The sequence below is a fragment of the Myiozetetes cayanensis genome, unplaced genomic scaffold (assembly GCF_022539395.1).
Source record: "Myiozetetes cayanensis isolate MyiCay16 unplaced genomic scaffold, myiCay2020 scf28, whole genome shotgun sequence".
NCBI lineage: Eukaryota > Metazoa > Chordata > Aves > Passeriformes > Tyrannidae > Myiozetetes > Myiozetetes cayanensis.
Genome location: NW_026087499.1, coordinates 2,508,547 through 2,525,488, shown reverse-complemented (window position 1 = coordinate 2,525,488; position 16,942 = coordinate 2,508,547). Strand labels below are relative to the sequence as shown.

The 16,942-nt window shown below is 59.6% G+C and overlaps 1 protein-coding gene across 1 annotated transcript in view; it reads left to right on the top strand.

Moving 5' to 3' along the window:
• The window catches only part of AGRN (agrin), a 101,625-nt gene that overhangs the window by 67,834 nt on the left and 16,849 nt on the right, over positions 1-16,942 (top strand). Inside the window, 17 exon segments of the mRNA XM_050322214.1 lie at positions 3,166-3,387; positions 5,335-5,529; positions 6,295-6,495; positions 7,956-8,101; positions 8,216-8,321; positions 8,621-8,734; positions 10,110-10,274; positions 10,728-10,871; positions 10,996-11,120; positions 11,552-11,657; positions 11,815-12,198; positions 12,336-12,473; positions 13,822-13,949; positions 15,664-15,778; positions 15,911-16,030; positions 16,588-16,791; positions 16,794-16,913. Coding sequence (XP_050178171.1) covers positions 3,166-3,387; positions 5,335-5,529; positions 6,295-6,495; positions 7,956-8,101; positions 8,216-8,321; positions 8,621-8,734; positions 10,110-10,274; positions 10,728-10,871; positions 10,996-11,120; positions 11,552-11,657; positions 11,815-12,198; positions 12,336-12,473; positions 13,822-13,949; positions 15,664-15,778; positions 15,911-16,030; positions 16,588-16,791; positions 16,794-16,913 — 2,733 coding nt within the window.

Below are 16,942 nucleotides of genomic sequence, written 5' to 3'. Positions count from 1 at the left end.
GTGATGGTGCAGGTGAGAAAGGAGGGATGGGGTGAGGCCGATGTGGACAGGAGGTGGAGGGAAGGAAGGTGTCTGCAGTTGCATCTTTTTTTTCCCCTCCCTCCCTCTCTCTGCTCTCCCTCTCCCCTCTCTCGCCCTCTTTCTTTCTCTCTCTTTCCTTTTTCGTCTGTGTCTTGTGTTTTACAGTGTTGCCTATGTGGAGGAAGGAGTTGTGTCCTCGCATCACCCTCTGCTCCCTACCCGGACATCTCCGCTGGGAGGTCGGCTCTCCCCCCTTCTCCGTGGCCAGTGACAGTCCTGGCCTCTTCTCACTGCTCCCCACCTCTCTAGTTTTGCTTGAGAGCCCCTGGGATGGAGAGGTTGCCCTGCTTTTGCTCCCATCCCTCGCCCCAAACTCTTGCTGCTGGAATGGAAATGCCTTGCAGTGCAGTGGGGTCTTGTCCGATGCTTGACCCTTCGAGGCACATGAGAGTGGGAGCAGAGGTGGGTGCTGTGAGCCCCCCACTCCTTAGCAAGCCCCTCTTGGGCTGGTGCATCACTCTGGACTGCTCCTGGTTGATCTTACCTCTCCTTTTGCCCCCAACTAACCCCCCTTTCTTCCCCACCTCCTCCCTCCCGGAGTTTCTGCCTGCCTGGCACTGTGGTGCTTGTCCCTTTGCTCTCCACAGTGTGTGTCCTGCTTGCCTGTGCCAATCCCCTGGGCAGGGGCTCTGCAGGGACCACAGCTTTCCTCTCTGGTGTCCAGCAAAAGTACCACGTGCCTTTTTGGAAGCACTGAGGAGCTCTCTGTGCTCAGAAGTGGTTCTTCCCTGGGAGTATTTCCCTGTGGAGCTGGTGCTGGGGCCTGCTGGGTGTCACAGGCAGGGGTTGATGGGGTGTGATGGGTTACAAGGCAGCTTCAGAGCCTCTACTCCAAGGGCATCCTCAGCTGGGGCTGCAGGAGAGCTCAATGTGCCCAAGGGCTTGGTTAGGTGTCTGCACAGAAGCATGGAACGGTTTTGGTTGGAAGGGACCTTAAATATCCTCCAGTCCCACTCCCTGCCATGGGCAGGGACACCTTCCACTATCCCAGGTTGCTCCAAGCCCCGTCCAACCTGGTCTTGAACAGGGCAGCAGGTGAGAGACCATGCTCTGGAGTCACCCAGGGTGCAGAGAGAGCGTTTTGCTTTCTCTGTGCTTGGGTTTCTCTGCCTGCAAGATGGAGAAGGGCCAGGAATCGAAGCAGGTCTTGATTATAGCACAGCTCAGTTGGTCCTCCTTGCATCCACCCACAGCAAACCTGGTGCCAAAACTCCCAGTGACGTCTGGAGGTGCCCAGGGCTGCGTGTGAGATTTCATAGCCTGGGATTTGGGCTGTGAAGGAACTTCATGTGCTGCATCTCTGCAGGTTTCCCTGCTTAAGAAGGGCAAGGAGTACCAGGGCACCATTCTCCATCGGGACTGGCACCTCCCTAGGCTCTCACTCGCTGCTCCTTTGCTTCCCAAGGCAGGAGCCTGAGTCTGGATTTCATGTGAGGGAATATTTTTGCTTCATGCCTCACATAACTGTGCCCATCAGAGGCACTTTCTCCGTGCAGACTTGTGTCTCTGTGCTCGGGGGACATGATTACGGGTTTCAAAAAGGGAAGCAGAGGCTGATGTGAGCAGCGCCAGAGGGCTGAGCTCTGCTGCTCCCGCTCCTTGGGGACTGCTCACACACTCCTCAGCTGCAGGGAAGTTGAGGTATGCAGCTGAAAAGGCTGGGTTGGAGTAGTTGCCTTGTGCCTGAACTGCCCCCCCCTGTTCCTCTGCAGACCCTCCCTCTAAGTTTTGGCTCGGTAGGTGCTTCCCAAAGAGCCGGATCCCCAATCCGGGCGTGCCTGTGCCCGTGCTGGGCTGTTCCTCCCTGGCTGACAGCATGCAGCCAGACTCCTGAGGGCTCAAGCCTTGCTCTTGCTCTGCAGACCATGCCCCTGCCATGGTCCTGGCAGGGGAGGTGCCCAGTGCCACTCCAGAGGCTCCGGAGGGACCTTTCCCACCACGCTCCGCTCTGTGCCTGCCTCGCTGCCGGGTGTTGGTGGGGCTGTGCTGTGTCTGTGCCTGTTGCCTCCATCTCCTCCTGGCTGCATTGTGTGTTCCCCACGTGTGTTTTGTCCTGTGTCCTTGTCAGTGTTGAGCACAGATCAAATCCGTGCCCTTTCCTTGCCCCAGGTCCTCGGGGGTTTTGTCTGGAGGCACGAGAAGGGTCGCTGGGCCGTGCTGGGTCTGTCCCCCTGCCTTTTAGCTGCCTGGCTTGGCTCCTGGATGGTGGGGGGAATTCCTGGAGGGGCACTCCTGGCTGCAGCAAGCTGGCTGGGGAACGGGAGGGACCACAGGGCTTTCCCTGCCAGCATTTCCAGAACTGTACCAAGGATTTGGACACGGCCTTTGCTCTTTGCTCTCAGTGCTGGCTGCTCACCTTCCCACCCCTGAGCATCCCCACAGGAGAGGTGTGACCTGCTTGGCTGTGGCTGGGCAGAGGGGATGCTGCTTCCCAGCCTGCAGCAGTGCCAGGGGGCTTTGCCCATCCCCAGGGAGCCCCAGGGCTCTGCTGGAGGACTGGGCTGAAGCGAGGACATTCCTCATCCTGCCCCAGGGCAGCTCCCTGGGCTCAGGAGGGAAGAGGAGGGGATGGGTGGTGTGGTGGAGCCAAATGCAGGTGTCCCCTCCAGCCAGGTCTCCCTGGGCTTAGGCTGAGCAGTTCAGGGGACAGGCACCCCGAGGACGTGGATCCCGGCGAAGGGAGCCATCCCTGCGTGAGCTTTTTGGCCACTGGAGGTTCTGCTGATCCCACTGCTCAGGGGCAGAGCATCCCTGGGATGGTGATGGGATGGAGGAGACGGGGCAGGAGCCCCACTCATGGCGTGCAGGGAGAAGACCTCGTGCCTGCTTCCCATCCCTAACCTGTGCCGAGCATGGGGACGACGCTGAGCTGGGCATGTCGGGGTGGCATGGAGGGGGCAGGGGCTGGGCTGGGGCCGAGGCCAGGAGCTCTGTGGCTCTGGGAGAGTGGGGGCAGATGGGGTGCTGTGGCTGGGGCTGCTGGCATGCCTTGCTGTGCTCAGTGCCCGGGGTGGGGGGAGCTGGAGGATGGGGGGGAGCTCAGCTGACCGAGCCCACTGCCCCCTTTCTGTGTCCCCTCCGCAGACCTGGGCACACCCAGCCCCTGCCTGAGCGTGGAGTGCACCTTTGGGGCCACCTGCGTGGTGAAGAACCAGGAGCCCGTGTGTGAGTGCCAGCAGGTGTGCCAGGGCCGCTACGACCCCGTGTGCGGCACCGACAACCGCACCTACGGCAACCCCTGCGAGCTGGACTCCATGGCCTGTGTCCTCAAGAGGGACATCAGGGTGAAGCACAAGGGGCCCTGTGGTAAGAGACAAGCTCAGGGGGCTTCCCTCTCCTCCTCCTCTTCCTCTTCTTCCTCCTCCTTTCCTTACTGGGAGTGGTCAGTGATTTCAGCACAGGCGTGGCCCTGCCCACGGGGAGAGAGGGGTTTGGGGTCGTGTTTCTCCAGGTTCAGTAGGAAGGTGGTGGGAGGGAATCATCCAGTGTCCAGCCTGAACGCTGCCTTCCTCCCCAAGGGCTGTGGGGCAGCGGGGAAAGCTTGGGATGAGGCAGGTGTGGGTTTGCTCCCCTGTGCACCCCAGCCCTGCAGTGTCCCCTTACCCAGCAGACCTAACCCTGGCTGCCCTGGTGAGAAGGTGGCTGGGTTGGAGGCATGGGATGAAGTCAGGAGGGTTCATCCTCTTCTCTAATAAGAACCCACCCTGTACATACAGCTCAGACCCTTACACAGCACAGACTCATGGAATATCACCATTTGGAAGGGAGCCACAAGGATCAGAATCCAATCCCTGGCCCTGCCCAGGACACCCCAACAATCCCACCCTGTCCCTCAGAGTGTTGTTCAAACGCTCCTGGAGCTCTGGCAGCCTCAGGGCTGTGTCCACTGCCCTGGGGAGCCTGTTCCAGGCACTTCCATCTGCAGGATCACTCTCTGTGCCAGCTTTGCCAGTCAGGGAGCGTTTGCAGGCAGGCACAGCCCGGGCTGACTCTGTTCTCCTGGGACAGAATCTGTTCAGGTAGCGCTGGGCTCGTTGCAGTTCTATAAAAACACAGTTTTCTGTCCCAAACCTTCAGGCTGGCTGTCAGGAGCTGGCTGCCTTGAGCATCCTCTCCCCTGACCTGCAGAGCCCGTGCATGTCTTCAGGATTTGTGCCGTAGATAGAAACCTCCTGGCCAACAGCACGAACCGAGCAGGGGGTTGGTGCATCTTCCCTCCCCCATGCGAAGGCAGCAGCTGCTGCGTGAAAGAAAAGGAAGGGAAAACCACCTTGGAGCCAAATTCCTCCTGAAATGACTGGCAGGGAGGGGAGGAAAGAGGGGCGTTTGTCTCAAGGAGAAAATGAAGCCGTGAACTGGTAAATGCCCAGGAGTCAGGAGATGTGCTGGCTGGAGTCTGGGCCCTCCTGCGAGGAGTGAATGCTGCTTGGAGAGGGAGTTGTTGGGAAGATAAACATCTTCTCTGCCCCCAGCCTGTGTCCTGGGGGTCCCACCGGGGAGGTGGCACTGTGACATGTGATGTTACACCTGCATCCAGCGCTGCTGGTGCCCTGAGAAACCAGGGGAAGGTGGTATCCCCCTTCCCATCCTGCTGCTGTGCCATGTGGGAATGCTGCTGGCTCTCTCCCCCGGGGAGCCTGGCTGTCAGGGGGGGCTCTGCTCCTCCTCCCCGGGGCTGATTTATTTATTGCTCCCCATAATTGCTCTCAGCCCCCCACTCTCCCACCTCCCAGCACCCAGCCACGGTGACATTTCAGCGCATTACTCCTGGCCCTGATGGCTTTTACAAGTAGTTATTGCCTTTGTGCCTCCCAGCCTTTTCCCTCCTCCCACATCCCTCCCCTCACTCCTTCCCTTCCACTGTGCCCTGGGGCTGCTGGTCCCACAAAGCTACTGCATCTGCAAGGGGTCCACTGAGTGGGGGAGGGAGGTGGGAGCAGGGAGGTTTTACTTCTGCACTGGGTGGGTTTAGATCTGCATTAGTAGGTTTAGGTGGGAGATTTGGAGGGAATTCTCCGCTGTGAGGGTGGGGAGGCCCTGGCACGGGCTGGCCAGAGAAGCTGTGGCTGCCCCATCCTTGGGAGCGTCCAAGGCCAGGTTGGACAGGGCTTGGAGCAACCTGGGCTGGTGGAAGGAACAGGATGGGCTTTAAGCTCCCTTCCGACCCGTAGGATCTCACAGCTCTGATCATCCAACGCCGCCCGCCCTCGCGGTGCCGTTTTAACCTCCTGGCTTTGTCCTTGCTCCGCACAGAGCGCTGCGGGAAGTGCCAGTTCGGGGCCATCTGCGAGGCGGAGACGGGGCGCTGCGTGTGCCCCACGGAGTGCGTGCCCTCCTCCCAGCCCGTGTGCGGCACCGACGGCCGCACCTACGGCAGCGAGTGCGAGCTGCACGTCCGCGCCTGCACCCAGCAGACCAACATCCTGGTGGCTGCCCAGGGAGACTGCAGTGAGTCTGCCAAGGTCCCCCCTCCGTCCCTCCTCTGGCTCCCACCCCAAGGCTCCTCACCCTTTTTATCCCCCAGCTGGTTTAGTTTCCCCGTGGTGGGTGGGGTATCTGCCCTCCCCCTGCGTTACTTGGTGAGCCAAGTAGAGAAATTGGATTAGTGTCCACTGGGCCAAGGAAAGAAATGGGGCTAAAAACGTGTTAATGCCACCACCAGAACTGAAAGCACCGAGGGTCTGTTTGATCAGTTTGATCACACACATGGCTTTCCATCCCCCCCATCCCCTGGGGTTAATTCCTCTTTGTTGCCGTGTTTCCTCCCCACTCCCCAGCCCAGGGAAATGTCAGTGCTAATTTCTTAATGAATTAAAAGCCCTGGCTGGGTTCTTCATTAAGGCAAAAGCTGTTTGGGTAAAAGCAATGATTTGAGCCTCATAAAACCTGTCCAGCTGGGTCTGGTGTTCCAGGGATGAGCTGGGGCCTGGAGATCCTCCCTGAATTCGGGAGAGAATGCCTGAGTGTGACAGATGACTCTCGGCGCTCCGTGGGCTGAAGTCAGAACACACCAGGAGAGTAAATGGCACTTCTTAGTGGTGTAAGAAAGACCCGTGGGGGTCAGGAATGCTCAGGGTGGGCACCTGGCCGTCGCAGAGCCTTTGTGCCGATTGAATAAAGCAGTAACATTAGTGGTCCCCAGCTGTGTGACGCTGCTCAGCTGGCCACGAGAGCCCCCGTGACGCCTGCCTGTGTTCCCCCCTGTGTCCCCAGAGTCGTGTGGCAGCACGGTGTGCTCCTTTGGCAGCAGGTGCGTGGGTGGGCAGTGCGTGTGCCCGCGCTGCGAGCGCCAGCCCCCGGCCCCGGTGTGCGGCACCGACGGGCTCACCTACGACAACCAGTGCGAGCTGCAAGTGGCCTCCTGCCAGCAGAAGAAGAGCATCGAGGTGGCCAGGACGGGGCCCTGTGAGGATGGTAGGTGTGAGGGGTGTGGAGGTGCACACACTGGGGAGAGAGGGAGGAGGGATGGAGGGTTCGCGCCGTGCTCCACTGTGTGTGGAGCTCGGGCACAGTGCCCTGTGAGACCCCAAAAATTCCCAACACAGCAGGTCCTGTGTGCCAGCAACGCCTCCTGGTCACCCAGCACCCCGCCTGCCACCCCCTTTCCCCTGTACCCAGCAGTGTGGGAGGTGACGGTGCCCAGTCGGGTGGGCAAGGAGTTGTCGCTGCTTTGATTTCACACTTCAGCGGGTCTTGTCCAGGGAAACAGAGCCATTCCTGGGGCAGGGAGCGTGGCTGCTGCTTTGCTTCCCTCTGTTCTGGGGCTGCTCGAGGGCCTGGCCTGTGACCTGGTCCAGTGGTTGACATCCCATGGAAGGGGGCTTGGAACAAGGTGATCCTTAAGGTCCATTCCAACCCAAACCATTCCGTGGTTCTGTTGACTGAGTGCCAGGGAAGGCTGTGAGGTTTGGCTGTACCTTACTTGGCCAGGCTAAAAACTGAGAGCCTGCTGTCTTCCCACTTTGGGGAAGGCTGTGAGTTATTCATGTAGGGGAGGCACCTAAATCTCCTGCTCCGGTGAGCTGAGATTCCCTGGCTCGTTGCACATGTAGTTGAGCTGGAAAGGACTTCAGTGTATGGCAGAGCTTAAGGAGAGAGGAAGACATAACATGGTGTTTGATCACAGCCCTCCTTGGGGAATTTCAGGTTGATGTCCCTCTGGGAGAAGAGCTTAAATAATTCTCTGTGTAATGCCAAATCCCAGCCTTTGATCACTCAATAAAAAGGGCCAGGTTTCCCTTCCCCCTTCTCCCCCCGCCCTTCCCCTTTAAGAAGCCTTTGAAATCAGCAACATCTCTCTTGCTGCTGGAGCTCTGAGCATCTTACAGAGAGGCAGCCAGGCTGGGGACAGGCTTTATGTGTTTAAAATATCTCCCTAACCGAACTTCTAAACCCAAACCCCATCCCTTGCTCTGCTCTGGTCTCGGTATCGGCAGCAGCGATCTCCCTGTGCACAGTGCGTTTGGGAGAGCAGGACAAGGAGTGGGATCAAAGCATGGAGTTAAATTGTCACTAAGGCCAGTGGCAGCCCTCCCTCCTGTGCGTGGCTGTCAGCTGGCTGAGCTGCAGGGAGCCACAGGAGCCTTGGCTTGGCTCCTGCAGTGATGCTGGGGAAGGAAAACCTCAGGCCACCTGCAAAAGCAGGTCTGCAGTTTTCATCGTGTTGGCTCAGCACAGTCAATGGTGGGAGAATCTGCTTTGTCCAGGAGGGAGGGATCTTCCCTGACAGCCTGGCATAAGCATCCAGGTATATGTGGGCCCAGGATTTTGGGGGCTGCTTGTGCTGAGGAGGTTAAATCTGCTCAGACAGGTGTAAATCTGCTCCCCTATGCTTGGGCTGAGCCCCGAGTCACCAGGGTGGTCCCTCTTTGCAGAGTGTGGCTCAGGGGGCTCTGGCTCTGGGGATGGCAGTGAGTGTGAGCAGGACCGGTGCCGGCACTTCGGGGGCTGGTGGGACGAGGACGCCGAGGACGATCGCTGCGTGTGTGACTTCACCTGCCTGGCCGTGCCCCGCAGCCCGGTGAGCCCCTCCCCTCCCCTCTTCTCTCCCTTGGGCACGTTCCCTGGGCCAGGAGAGAGCATCCCACAGGATAGGGAACCTGCCCTGAGCGGCTGCTCCTCGCTGTCCTGGCAGGTGTGTGGCTCTGATGGCGTCACCTACGCCAACGAGTGCGAGCTGAAGAAGACGCGGTGCGAGAAGCGCCAGGATCTCTACGTCACTGGCCAAGGAGCCTGCCGTGGTGAGTCCCTCCCTGCCACCCCCACCAAAGCTGGCACAAGCTCTGGGGGTGCCCAGCCTGGTGCCCTTTCCCTGTGGGTCAGCAAGGAAGTGCTCCCTGTGTTGGTTTGCTGATCCCTCTGCATCATTCCTGTTCCGTGCCCTGTGCTCTCCCTGGCCAGGGGTCATGGCCTGTTCCCAGAATCTCCACGTGGTTTTGCAGGAATTTCTGCCTGCTGCTCCATCCATTCCTTGGCCATACATCCCAGCAGCATCCTGCCCTGCCAAAAATAACCTGTACCCCTCTGCCTTCCTCTGCAGCCCTTGCCACAACCCCACCACCCCTCCTGGTTGTGCACTGCAGCCAGACCATCTACGGCTGCTGCCCAGACAACGTGACCCTGGCGCTCGGAGTGGGAGCAGCAGGATGTCCAAGTGAGTGGATATTGTGTTGGAAAAGCCTTCTAAAAGCTTGGGAGTCCAACCCTTAACCCAGTGCTGCCACTGAGCCTTGTCCCCAGGGGCCACATCCACATGTTTTTTAAACGCCTGTCACTTGTTACCTGGGAGAAAACCCTGACCCCCACCTTGCTACAACCTCCCAGCACTTGTGTTTCACCTTCTGCATCTACTGGTGATACTCCTGTCCTTCCAAAAGCCCTGAGACAGCCTCCAGGCCTCAATCCCTTTGAAAAGCAGGAAGGCAGGATGGTAGCTCAGACCTTGCCTGGTGCTGAGCCCCTGCTGGATGCCCCCAAAAGTGCCCCTGGGGCCAAGACTGTGCCATTTGGTGCCTTCAGCCCAGTGCTGGACTCTTAGGGCTGTTCCCCAGCCTGAGTGACAGGAATATTCCACGTGTCCTTGAGCTGCAGGATGAGGTGGAACAGAGCCTGGAGGTTCACCTGGGGACCTTCCACAGGCCACCCCAGGACGGGTGACTAGTGGGTGACTGCACCGTGCAGGAAGCTGAGCTGCCCAGTGTTTCATTAATATTTATTAAATAATTATCAGGGCCAGAAGGAGCATTTTGAAAGGCATTAGCAAAATCTTTAACAGCTGAGGCTGTGGCTGCCTGGCAGGGGAGCACATCACCCCGTGGAGACACGGCTCGTGCTGTGCCTGTGCTGGGCTAATGCCTGTTTGATGAGGGGGGAGTCCTGTGTAATGTGCTGGATAATTTAAAAAGCAGCAGCACTGGATGTCCAGAGATGTCCTGGCAGGAGTTGGGGGGTTGCTGCAGGCCGAGGTGGGTGCTGGGCAGAGGAGACAGTCAGGGTGATGCTGGAGAGGACACGAGCATTTTGCTTTTAGTACCACGCTGGTAGTGATGATCCTCTGTGTCCCTGTGCTGGCAGCAATCATTCACAAGGGGTAATTAGCACTTAACCAGCAGCTTGAAGCCCCTGGGGCAGGTTTGTCCGTGGATGTGCTCATGGCACCCTCCTTGCTGCTCCCCAGGTCCCCCTTTCTCCCCAGGTCTCTTTTCCCCTGCTCCCTGTGGGTAAGGAGAAGCGTCTCTCTGTCTATCTTTGGATCGCTCCCCTCCATCAAGTTCCTAATTAATGAATTAATAATAAACTTCTAATAGCTTCCTTCCCCTTTGATGGTAAATGAGAGAGGAGCTCTTGACGACAGCAGGTCGATCCCTTGGAGGTTCAGTTCCCCTTCAGAGCAGGGGCACAGGAGGAGTGTTGGGAGCAGCTGGTGGAACCTCCCCCTGCCCGGCACGAGCCCACCCTGCCGACCTGGCTGGAGTGTCTGTCCCCTCCTCCCCGGCTCAGCCCCTCTCTGAGGCTCTCTCTGCCCACAGGCACGTGCCAGTGCAACCCCTACGGCTCCTATGGGGGTTCCTGTGACCCGGGGACGGGGCAGTGCTCCTGCAAGCCGGGCGTGGGGGGGCTCAAGTGCGACCGCTGCGAGCCCGGCTTCTGGAACTTCCGCGGCATCGTCACCGACAGCAAGAGCGGCTGCACCCGTGAGTGGGGGCAGGGCTGGGGCAGCACCCAGGGCAGGGGTGGGGTGTCAGCACCCCTCGTCCTGCTGCTCCTGTGGGCACGGCCCCATGTCCTGCTCGGGGCAGGGGGGGTCAGGTTAAAACTGTGAGCTCCAACGTTGGACCCGTTGTGAGGCACCTCCAGTGACTGTCGGTCCCACTGCAAGTCACCCCCAGCAGCTGTTTGTCCTATTGCAAGCCCTCCACTGGCTGTTGGTCCCATTTTGAGTCATCCAGTGGCTGTTTGTCCTGTTGCAAGTCACCTCCAGTGACTGTTGATCCCACTGTAAATCATCCAGTGGCTGTTTGTCCCACTCTAAGTCGCCTCCAGCAGCTGTTGGTGACCTGCTCCGTGCCAGAGGGAGCTGGGTGAGTCTGCAGTTGGCCCCACCAGTCCCCCAGCACAACAGTGCGGGTTTTGCCCTTCTCTCCCAGCCTGTAACTGCGACCCCGTGGGCTCAGTGCGGGATGACTGCGAGCAGATGACGGGGCTGTGCTCCTGCAAGACTGGCATCACTGGCATGAAGTGCAACCAGTGCCCCAACGGCAGCAAACTGGGCATGACGGGCTGCGAGAAAGGTGAGGGACTGCCTGGGGCACCCAGAAACGGGTCCCTGGGAGAGCTGAGAGCGGGAGGGGAGGGGGTTTTGCTTTCTGTGTGGTTGGTGTGCGCTCTGATCACCTCCTCTTCCTTCCCCACCAGACCCCTCAGCCCCAAAGTCCTGTGAGGAGATGAACTGCGAGTTTGGGGCCTCGTGTGTGGAGGTCAACGGCTTTGCCCACTGCGAGTGCCCGTCCCCGCTGTGCTCTGAGGCCAACATGACCAAGGTGTGGGGGACAGGCAGCCTGAGGGGGGCTCAGGGACTGGTGGTGGTTCATCTGCAGCATGGGGGTCTTATGTCTCTTCCCCCCACAAGAAGGAGGAGAGCAGGTTTGGTCCCTGCCTTGGTGCGTAGGGAAGGGTGAAGTGTAAGTTGTAGATGTCTCCCAGCAGAGCTGGATGCTCTGTCCCCCACCTGATTACTTGCTCTGCTTCTGGCCTCCCACAGCCCACCTCAGGTCCCTCTGGGCAGGCCATCACCTCTGCACTCCTCCAAAATTCTCCCAGCCTTTAGAGCCCGGTTCATTCTGCTTGGAGGAGGACAGGGCTGCAGCTCCTGTGTCCCCTCTGCCTCAGAGTCCTCCCAGCATTTAGGGACGAGTTTCTTTTGCTTGGAGGAGGACAGAAGCACAGCTCACGTGTCCCCTCTGCCCCCCAGGTGTGTGGCTCTGACGGTGTCACCTACGGGGACCAGTGCCAGCTGAAGACCATCGCCTGCAGGCAGGGCCAGGTCATCACGGTGAAGCACTTGGGGCAGTGCCACGGTGAGTGCCCGCTGCTCTGGGGGCTGGGGCAGTGCCCTGAGGTCTGGCACCCAGCTGGTGTCACTGGGTTTGCAGCTCTGCTTCCCAGTGCCAGTGCCAGCCTTTCCCGGAACGTGTTCCCCCCTTCCTCACCCGCCCTGTTTGCTGCTCCTTCCAGAGTCCATCACCCACACGAGCCACCCGTCACCTCCCACGCCGCTGCCCACGCTGCCCTTGGACAGGCTCGTCCTCCCCCCGCCCCTGCCCCTCTCCACCCAGGCTCCGCAGCCCACCAAGGTGGCCACCAGCTCCCCGCTGCTGGAAGCCAAGCCCACGGAACGGGGTCACCCCACGACGAGGCGCGTCACGACGGCCAGGCCGGCCACGACGCCCTGGGCGACCCACGGCGGGTACAAGACCACCGTGCGGCCTCTGCCCACCGCCCCGGTGGTGCTGGCCACCCCCCAGCCCGCCTACGGGGAGTCAGGCAGTGCTGAGGGCAGTGGGGACCAGGAGATGGGCGCCAGCGGGGACCAGGAATCCAGCGGGGCCGGCTCTGCCGGTGAGTGCGCGCGCCGGGGGCTCCGGGGGGTTCCACCAAACCCTGGGTTGGGTCACCACGAAGGGGAGCTGTGGCCCAGCCCCGTTCTCTGACGCAGAGGGGAGGTCTTACTGCTGCTGGTGAATGCTCCTCTGCAGGGGAAGAGGAGGAGGTGGAGGAAGGCCAGGTGACGTCCACCCCGGCTGTGGAGAGGGCCACGTGTTACAACACCCCGCTGGGATGCTGCTCCGACGGCAAGACTGCGGCTGCTGACGCCGAGGGCAGCAACTGCCCAGGTGAATTTGTCCTGGGGCTGGGCTCTAGGGTCCCTGTGGGGGGTCAGGAGTCAGACTGAGATGTGGGGTGCCATAGAGAGGCGCCCAGCAGGGAGGGCAGCACGGCGCTGTGCTTGCCCTGTAGGCAGCGAGGATGGTCCCGTGCCCAATCTGGGGGCTGATTGTCCCTTGAAGGGGTGTCCATGGGGATGTGCTGAGCCACAGCAGCTGGCAGGCACGGTGCCCACCTGCCACAGCCCGCAGCAGCCAGCCCTGGTGCTCAGGTGGGCGCTGCTGGGGAGCAGAGCACTGCTGTTCTCTTCCCTCACGTGGCCGCTTTCCTCCTTGACTGCCACAGCCTTAAAAATTTGACCAGTGCTTTGCCCAGGCTTCTGCCAAGCTCACCACTGGCACGAGGGTGGAGGAGGGAATTGCCTGGATTCCCTGTGTTAGTGGCTGTAAAGGGAGCTGGGGCCAGGACCAGTTTGGTGCTGGGGCAGGCGGGGAGAGCAGCTTTACCTCCAGGGTCCCTGCTGGGCATCCTGGGGGCTCTAAGCTGCTTGACTCTCACAGTGGTTCCCAGGGGTGTACTCTGCTCCCCTGACCCAGCTGGAATCTCACTTCCCACTCACAGTCCCTTCCCACGTGTTGAGGAAGCACATCCCCACCTCTGCTCTGTCGGAAAATGTCCATCCTCCTTACCCTGAAAATTGGTGCTCTGGGGCCGTGTCCCAGATATTTCCTCACTGAGATCTTTCCCAAGTGTCCTTGTGGCTTCCAGCAGGACACCCCATTTTCCTCTGGGCACCACATTCCCCTTTCAGCCCTCCAGAAGCTGCAGGGAACCTCCCACATGGTTACACACGGTGGGATCTCTCCACCCTCTGCATCCCACTGCCCCCCCTGCAAGGGACCTGTCGCAGTTTCGCTCGGGTTTGGCAGGGCTGGCCTGGACGGCTCTGTCCTTCCTTCTTGCAGCACAAGGTCTCCTCCTTGTCCAGAGCCCAGGTTCCTCCCTCCTGTGCCCTGTGCATGCCCATGTCTGGCTCCTGGAATGTTGACTGTCCTGCTAACGTGTCTCTCTTGTCACTCAGCCGGTGCAGGGGGGCTGCTCTCCGGGCCGGAGCTCAGAGGAACCCGTATGGTAAAAGCTGCCATCTCCAGCCTGGTCTTTGCCATCTGCTCCAGCACCCTGTGACACTAATCCTCCATGGCTCTCCCAGACCCATCCAGACTAACCCCAGCACTGGCACTACCCACACACTGCCATCCCCCTTCCCCAGGGACTCCGGTGCTCTCGGCCTTATGCCTTACCCACCCTGCCCACCCAAACTAAAGGGGTTTGTCTTGTGTTCCCTCCCTGCCACAGCTACCAAAGTCTTCCAAGGGGTCCTCATCCTGGAGGAGGTGGAAGGCCAGGAGCTGTTCTACACCCCGGAGATGGCTGACCCCAAGTCGGAGCTCTTCGGGGAGACGGCCCGGAGCATTGAGAGCGCGGTGAGTTCTGGGCTCCTGACTGGGGGCTGGGCAGGCATTTTCTGTCCTTGGCAGAAAGAGGGGGACCCTGCCACACCCTGGAGTCACTGAGTCGCAGAATCAAGGCTGGAAAAGCCCTCCAAGATCATCAAGTCCATCATTAAGCCAGCACTGCGTTCACCACCAAACCGTGTCCCCAAGTGCCACATCCACGTGTGTTTTGAACACTTCCAGGGATGGTGATTCCACCCCTGCCCTGGGCACCATGTTCCAGTGCTTGACAACCCTTTTGGTGAAGAAATTTTTTCCTAATATCCCATCTAAAACCCCTGTGGTGCATCTTGAGGCCATTTCCTTTCATCCTGTTACCTGGGGAAGAGACCAACCCCCACCTGGCCACAACCTCCCTTTGTGCTGGGTCAGAAATCCTTCTTCAGCTTGGTGGGACCGTTGAGACAAGAGGTTCTGCCTTAACCCCTCAGATTTCCCAAAGTGTCCTTATCTCCATGAAAAACCCTGAGTCAAAAATACATCCGGAACCCTTTCACCCTCTGGTTCAGCCACGCAGCTTGGGAAGAAGCTGCCTGTGTAGGTCCAGCCTCCCACCCCTAAGGAGAACCCCTTGCATTGCCTGCTGCAGGAGTAGGTGGATTTTGGGTGGCAGTGTGTACATTTGGGGGTGCTGAGGCGGTGCTGGGTGGCACAGCAAACTCAAACCACCTCTGCAAGGACATGAACATATTTAGAGCTGGTTCCAAGCTGCACACAGGAGCTGGCAAGCCCTCAGTGCAGTCACACCAGCAGATGTGGGGCCTGGCACATGGACCATATGGCTCCCTGCAGCTCTGCAGCACAATACCAGTGTTTCCCAGTACAGCCCAGGATGGGAATGTGCACACAAAAGCTCCATTCACCGGTTCATCCGTTAAAGGGCTGTGCTGGTTTCTGTTTTCCCAGGCTGGGAACATGAAACCACAGCACAAAAGGCATCTGTGGCTGGGCTGAGAGCTCCTGCTGCAGAGACCTGTTCCCTGTGCTGCAACCTGCCTGCAAATGCCCAGGGATGGGACATGTTCCTTCACCCCTCTGCTCACTGTTCCAAATTTAAAGGGGGAGACTGTGCCATGGGACCATTAATCAGTTTATTACTCTCTTCTGTCTTTGCCTGGAAGCCAAGGGAAGGAATTGGGGGACAGAGCAGCCTGGACAGACAGCTGGCAGGGGTGTTACAGCCCTGACTTGCTGTGAGCCTTGCACTGCCACTGTCTCCTTCAGGTGACTTCAGACAAATCCTGCAGTAGCCAAGAGCCAAGTTTTAAAAGGCAGGCAGGTACTTAAAGATGCAGAATAGGGCTTTATGGGATTTTCCAAAGTGCCTAAGCAGGTTTACACAGCTTTAGAAGAGATCAGGAAGACTTAGATGCCACACAATAGAAAATCCCTGGATGAGCTGCAAGGTGTCTCTGCTCTGGCTCTGCTCCGCTCCTCCTCACAGGTACCACGGGGTGTCCCACATTATTTAGGGATCCTGTCCTTACCTCAAAGACTGGGGACCATCTGGAATTGTCACCCAGCACAGCAGAGCCCTGTCTGTGGGGGTTGGATGCAAACCCCTGTGGGCTGAAACCAAGGAGACCGTCTGAGAATTAAGATCTTTCCCTGAAAGCATCCTCTCCCCAGGATCTCCCCCTTAACCAGGTGGTTCTCTTTTCCCCTCCCCCTTCCCACCAACCAGCTGGATGAGCTTTTCCGCAGCTCTGACGTCAAGAAGGACTTCAAGAGCATCCGTGTGCGGGACCTGGGGCAGAGCAGCGCTGTCCGTGTCTTCGTGGAGTCCCACTTTGACCCAGGTGGGGGCATTCCCTGTGGCACCCCCAACCCTCCTGGGGAGGCAGCAGGCATTCCCAGTGGGATTGAAGCTGCTGGGTGGGGCTCCTATCTTCACTCTTCCTCTTCTCCTTCCTCCTCCTGGCTGTGAGCAGCCACGTCCTACACGGCCGCCGATATCCAGGCGGCCCTGCTGAAGCAGATCAAAGCTTCCAAGAAGAGGACCATCCTGGTGAAGAAGCCCCAGCAGGAGCATGTCAAATTCATGGATTTTGGTGAGTCCCCTCTGTCTGTGGCCAGGTTTTCAGATGGGCAGGGTGGCTCTTCTGGCCTTGCCAGGGCTTTGCATCTGTAGCAGTAACCCATCAAAAGCTCCCCCAGGCAGTGCCAGGGTGCAGGGGGTGGTACAGCAAAATGGAATGTTCTAGAAGGAATCTTGAAGCTCATCTCATTCCACCTCCTGTGCCATGGTGGTCCCCCAACCCCAAGGCTTGTCCAGCCTGGCCTTGAACACTCCCACAGCTTCTCTGGGCAACCTGTGCCAGGGTCTCTGAGTGAAACCCCTGTGCCCAGACATGTTTTTCACTCAGGAAAACCATAAGGGGGGTAGAATCGCCCCACTTTTTCATGGCATGTGGCAGCTGCTGTGCCATGGGGACATGGCAGGTGGAAAGGGAGCCTGTCCTGGTGCTCCTGAGGTGGTGGCCGGGCCTCGTCCATCCCGATAAACCCAGGGCAGTGATTTTCCAGGGAAGGCAGGGACCTGGCACACCGGCACCCCAGAGTGGGCTGTGACGCCACCGACCTCCACCCACCCTCTTTGCTCTTCCAGACTGGATCCCCAGGCTCTTCACCACCACCGTCACCACCACCACGGCCACCACCATGGCCCCGGCGGCCGCCACCACCCGCAGGGCCACCACGGCCGCTGCCGTCACCATGGCCCGCGGCAGGGCCGGGAGCACCCGCAGGCCCAGCTCCACCCTCCCCCCGGCCGCCAGCACCCGCAGGAAGCCCACCCGCCAGCCCCCGCCACCAGGAGACCCCCCCGGCCCTGCGACTCCCACCCCTGCCTGCACGGGGGCACCTGCGAGGACGACGGCGAGGACTTCACCTGCAGCTGCCCCGCGGGCAAGGGAGGGGCTGTCTGCGAGAAAAGTGCGTGCCCCCCACCCAAGGGGGTCCCG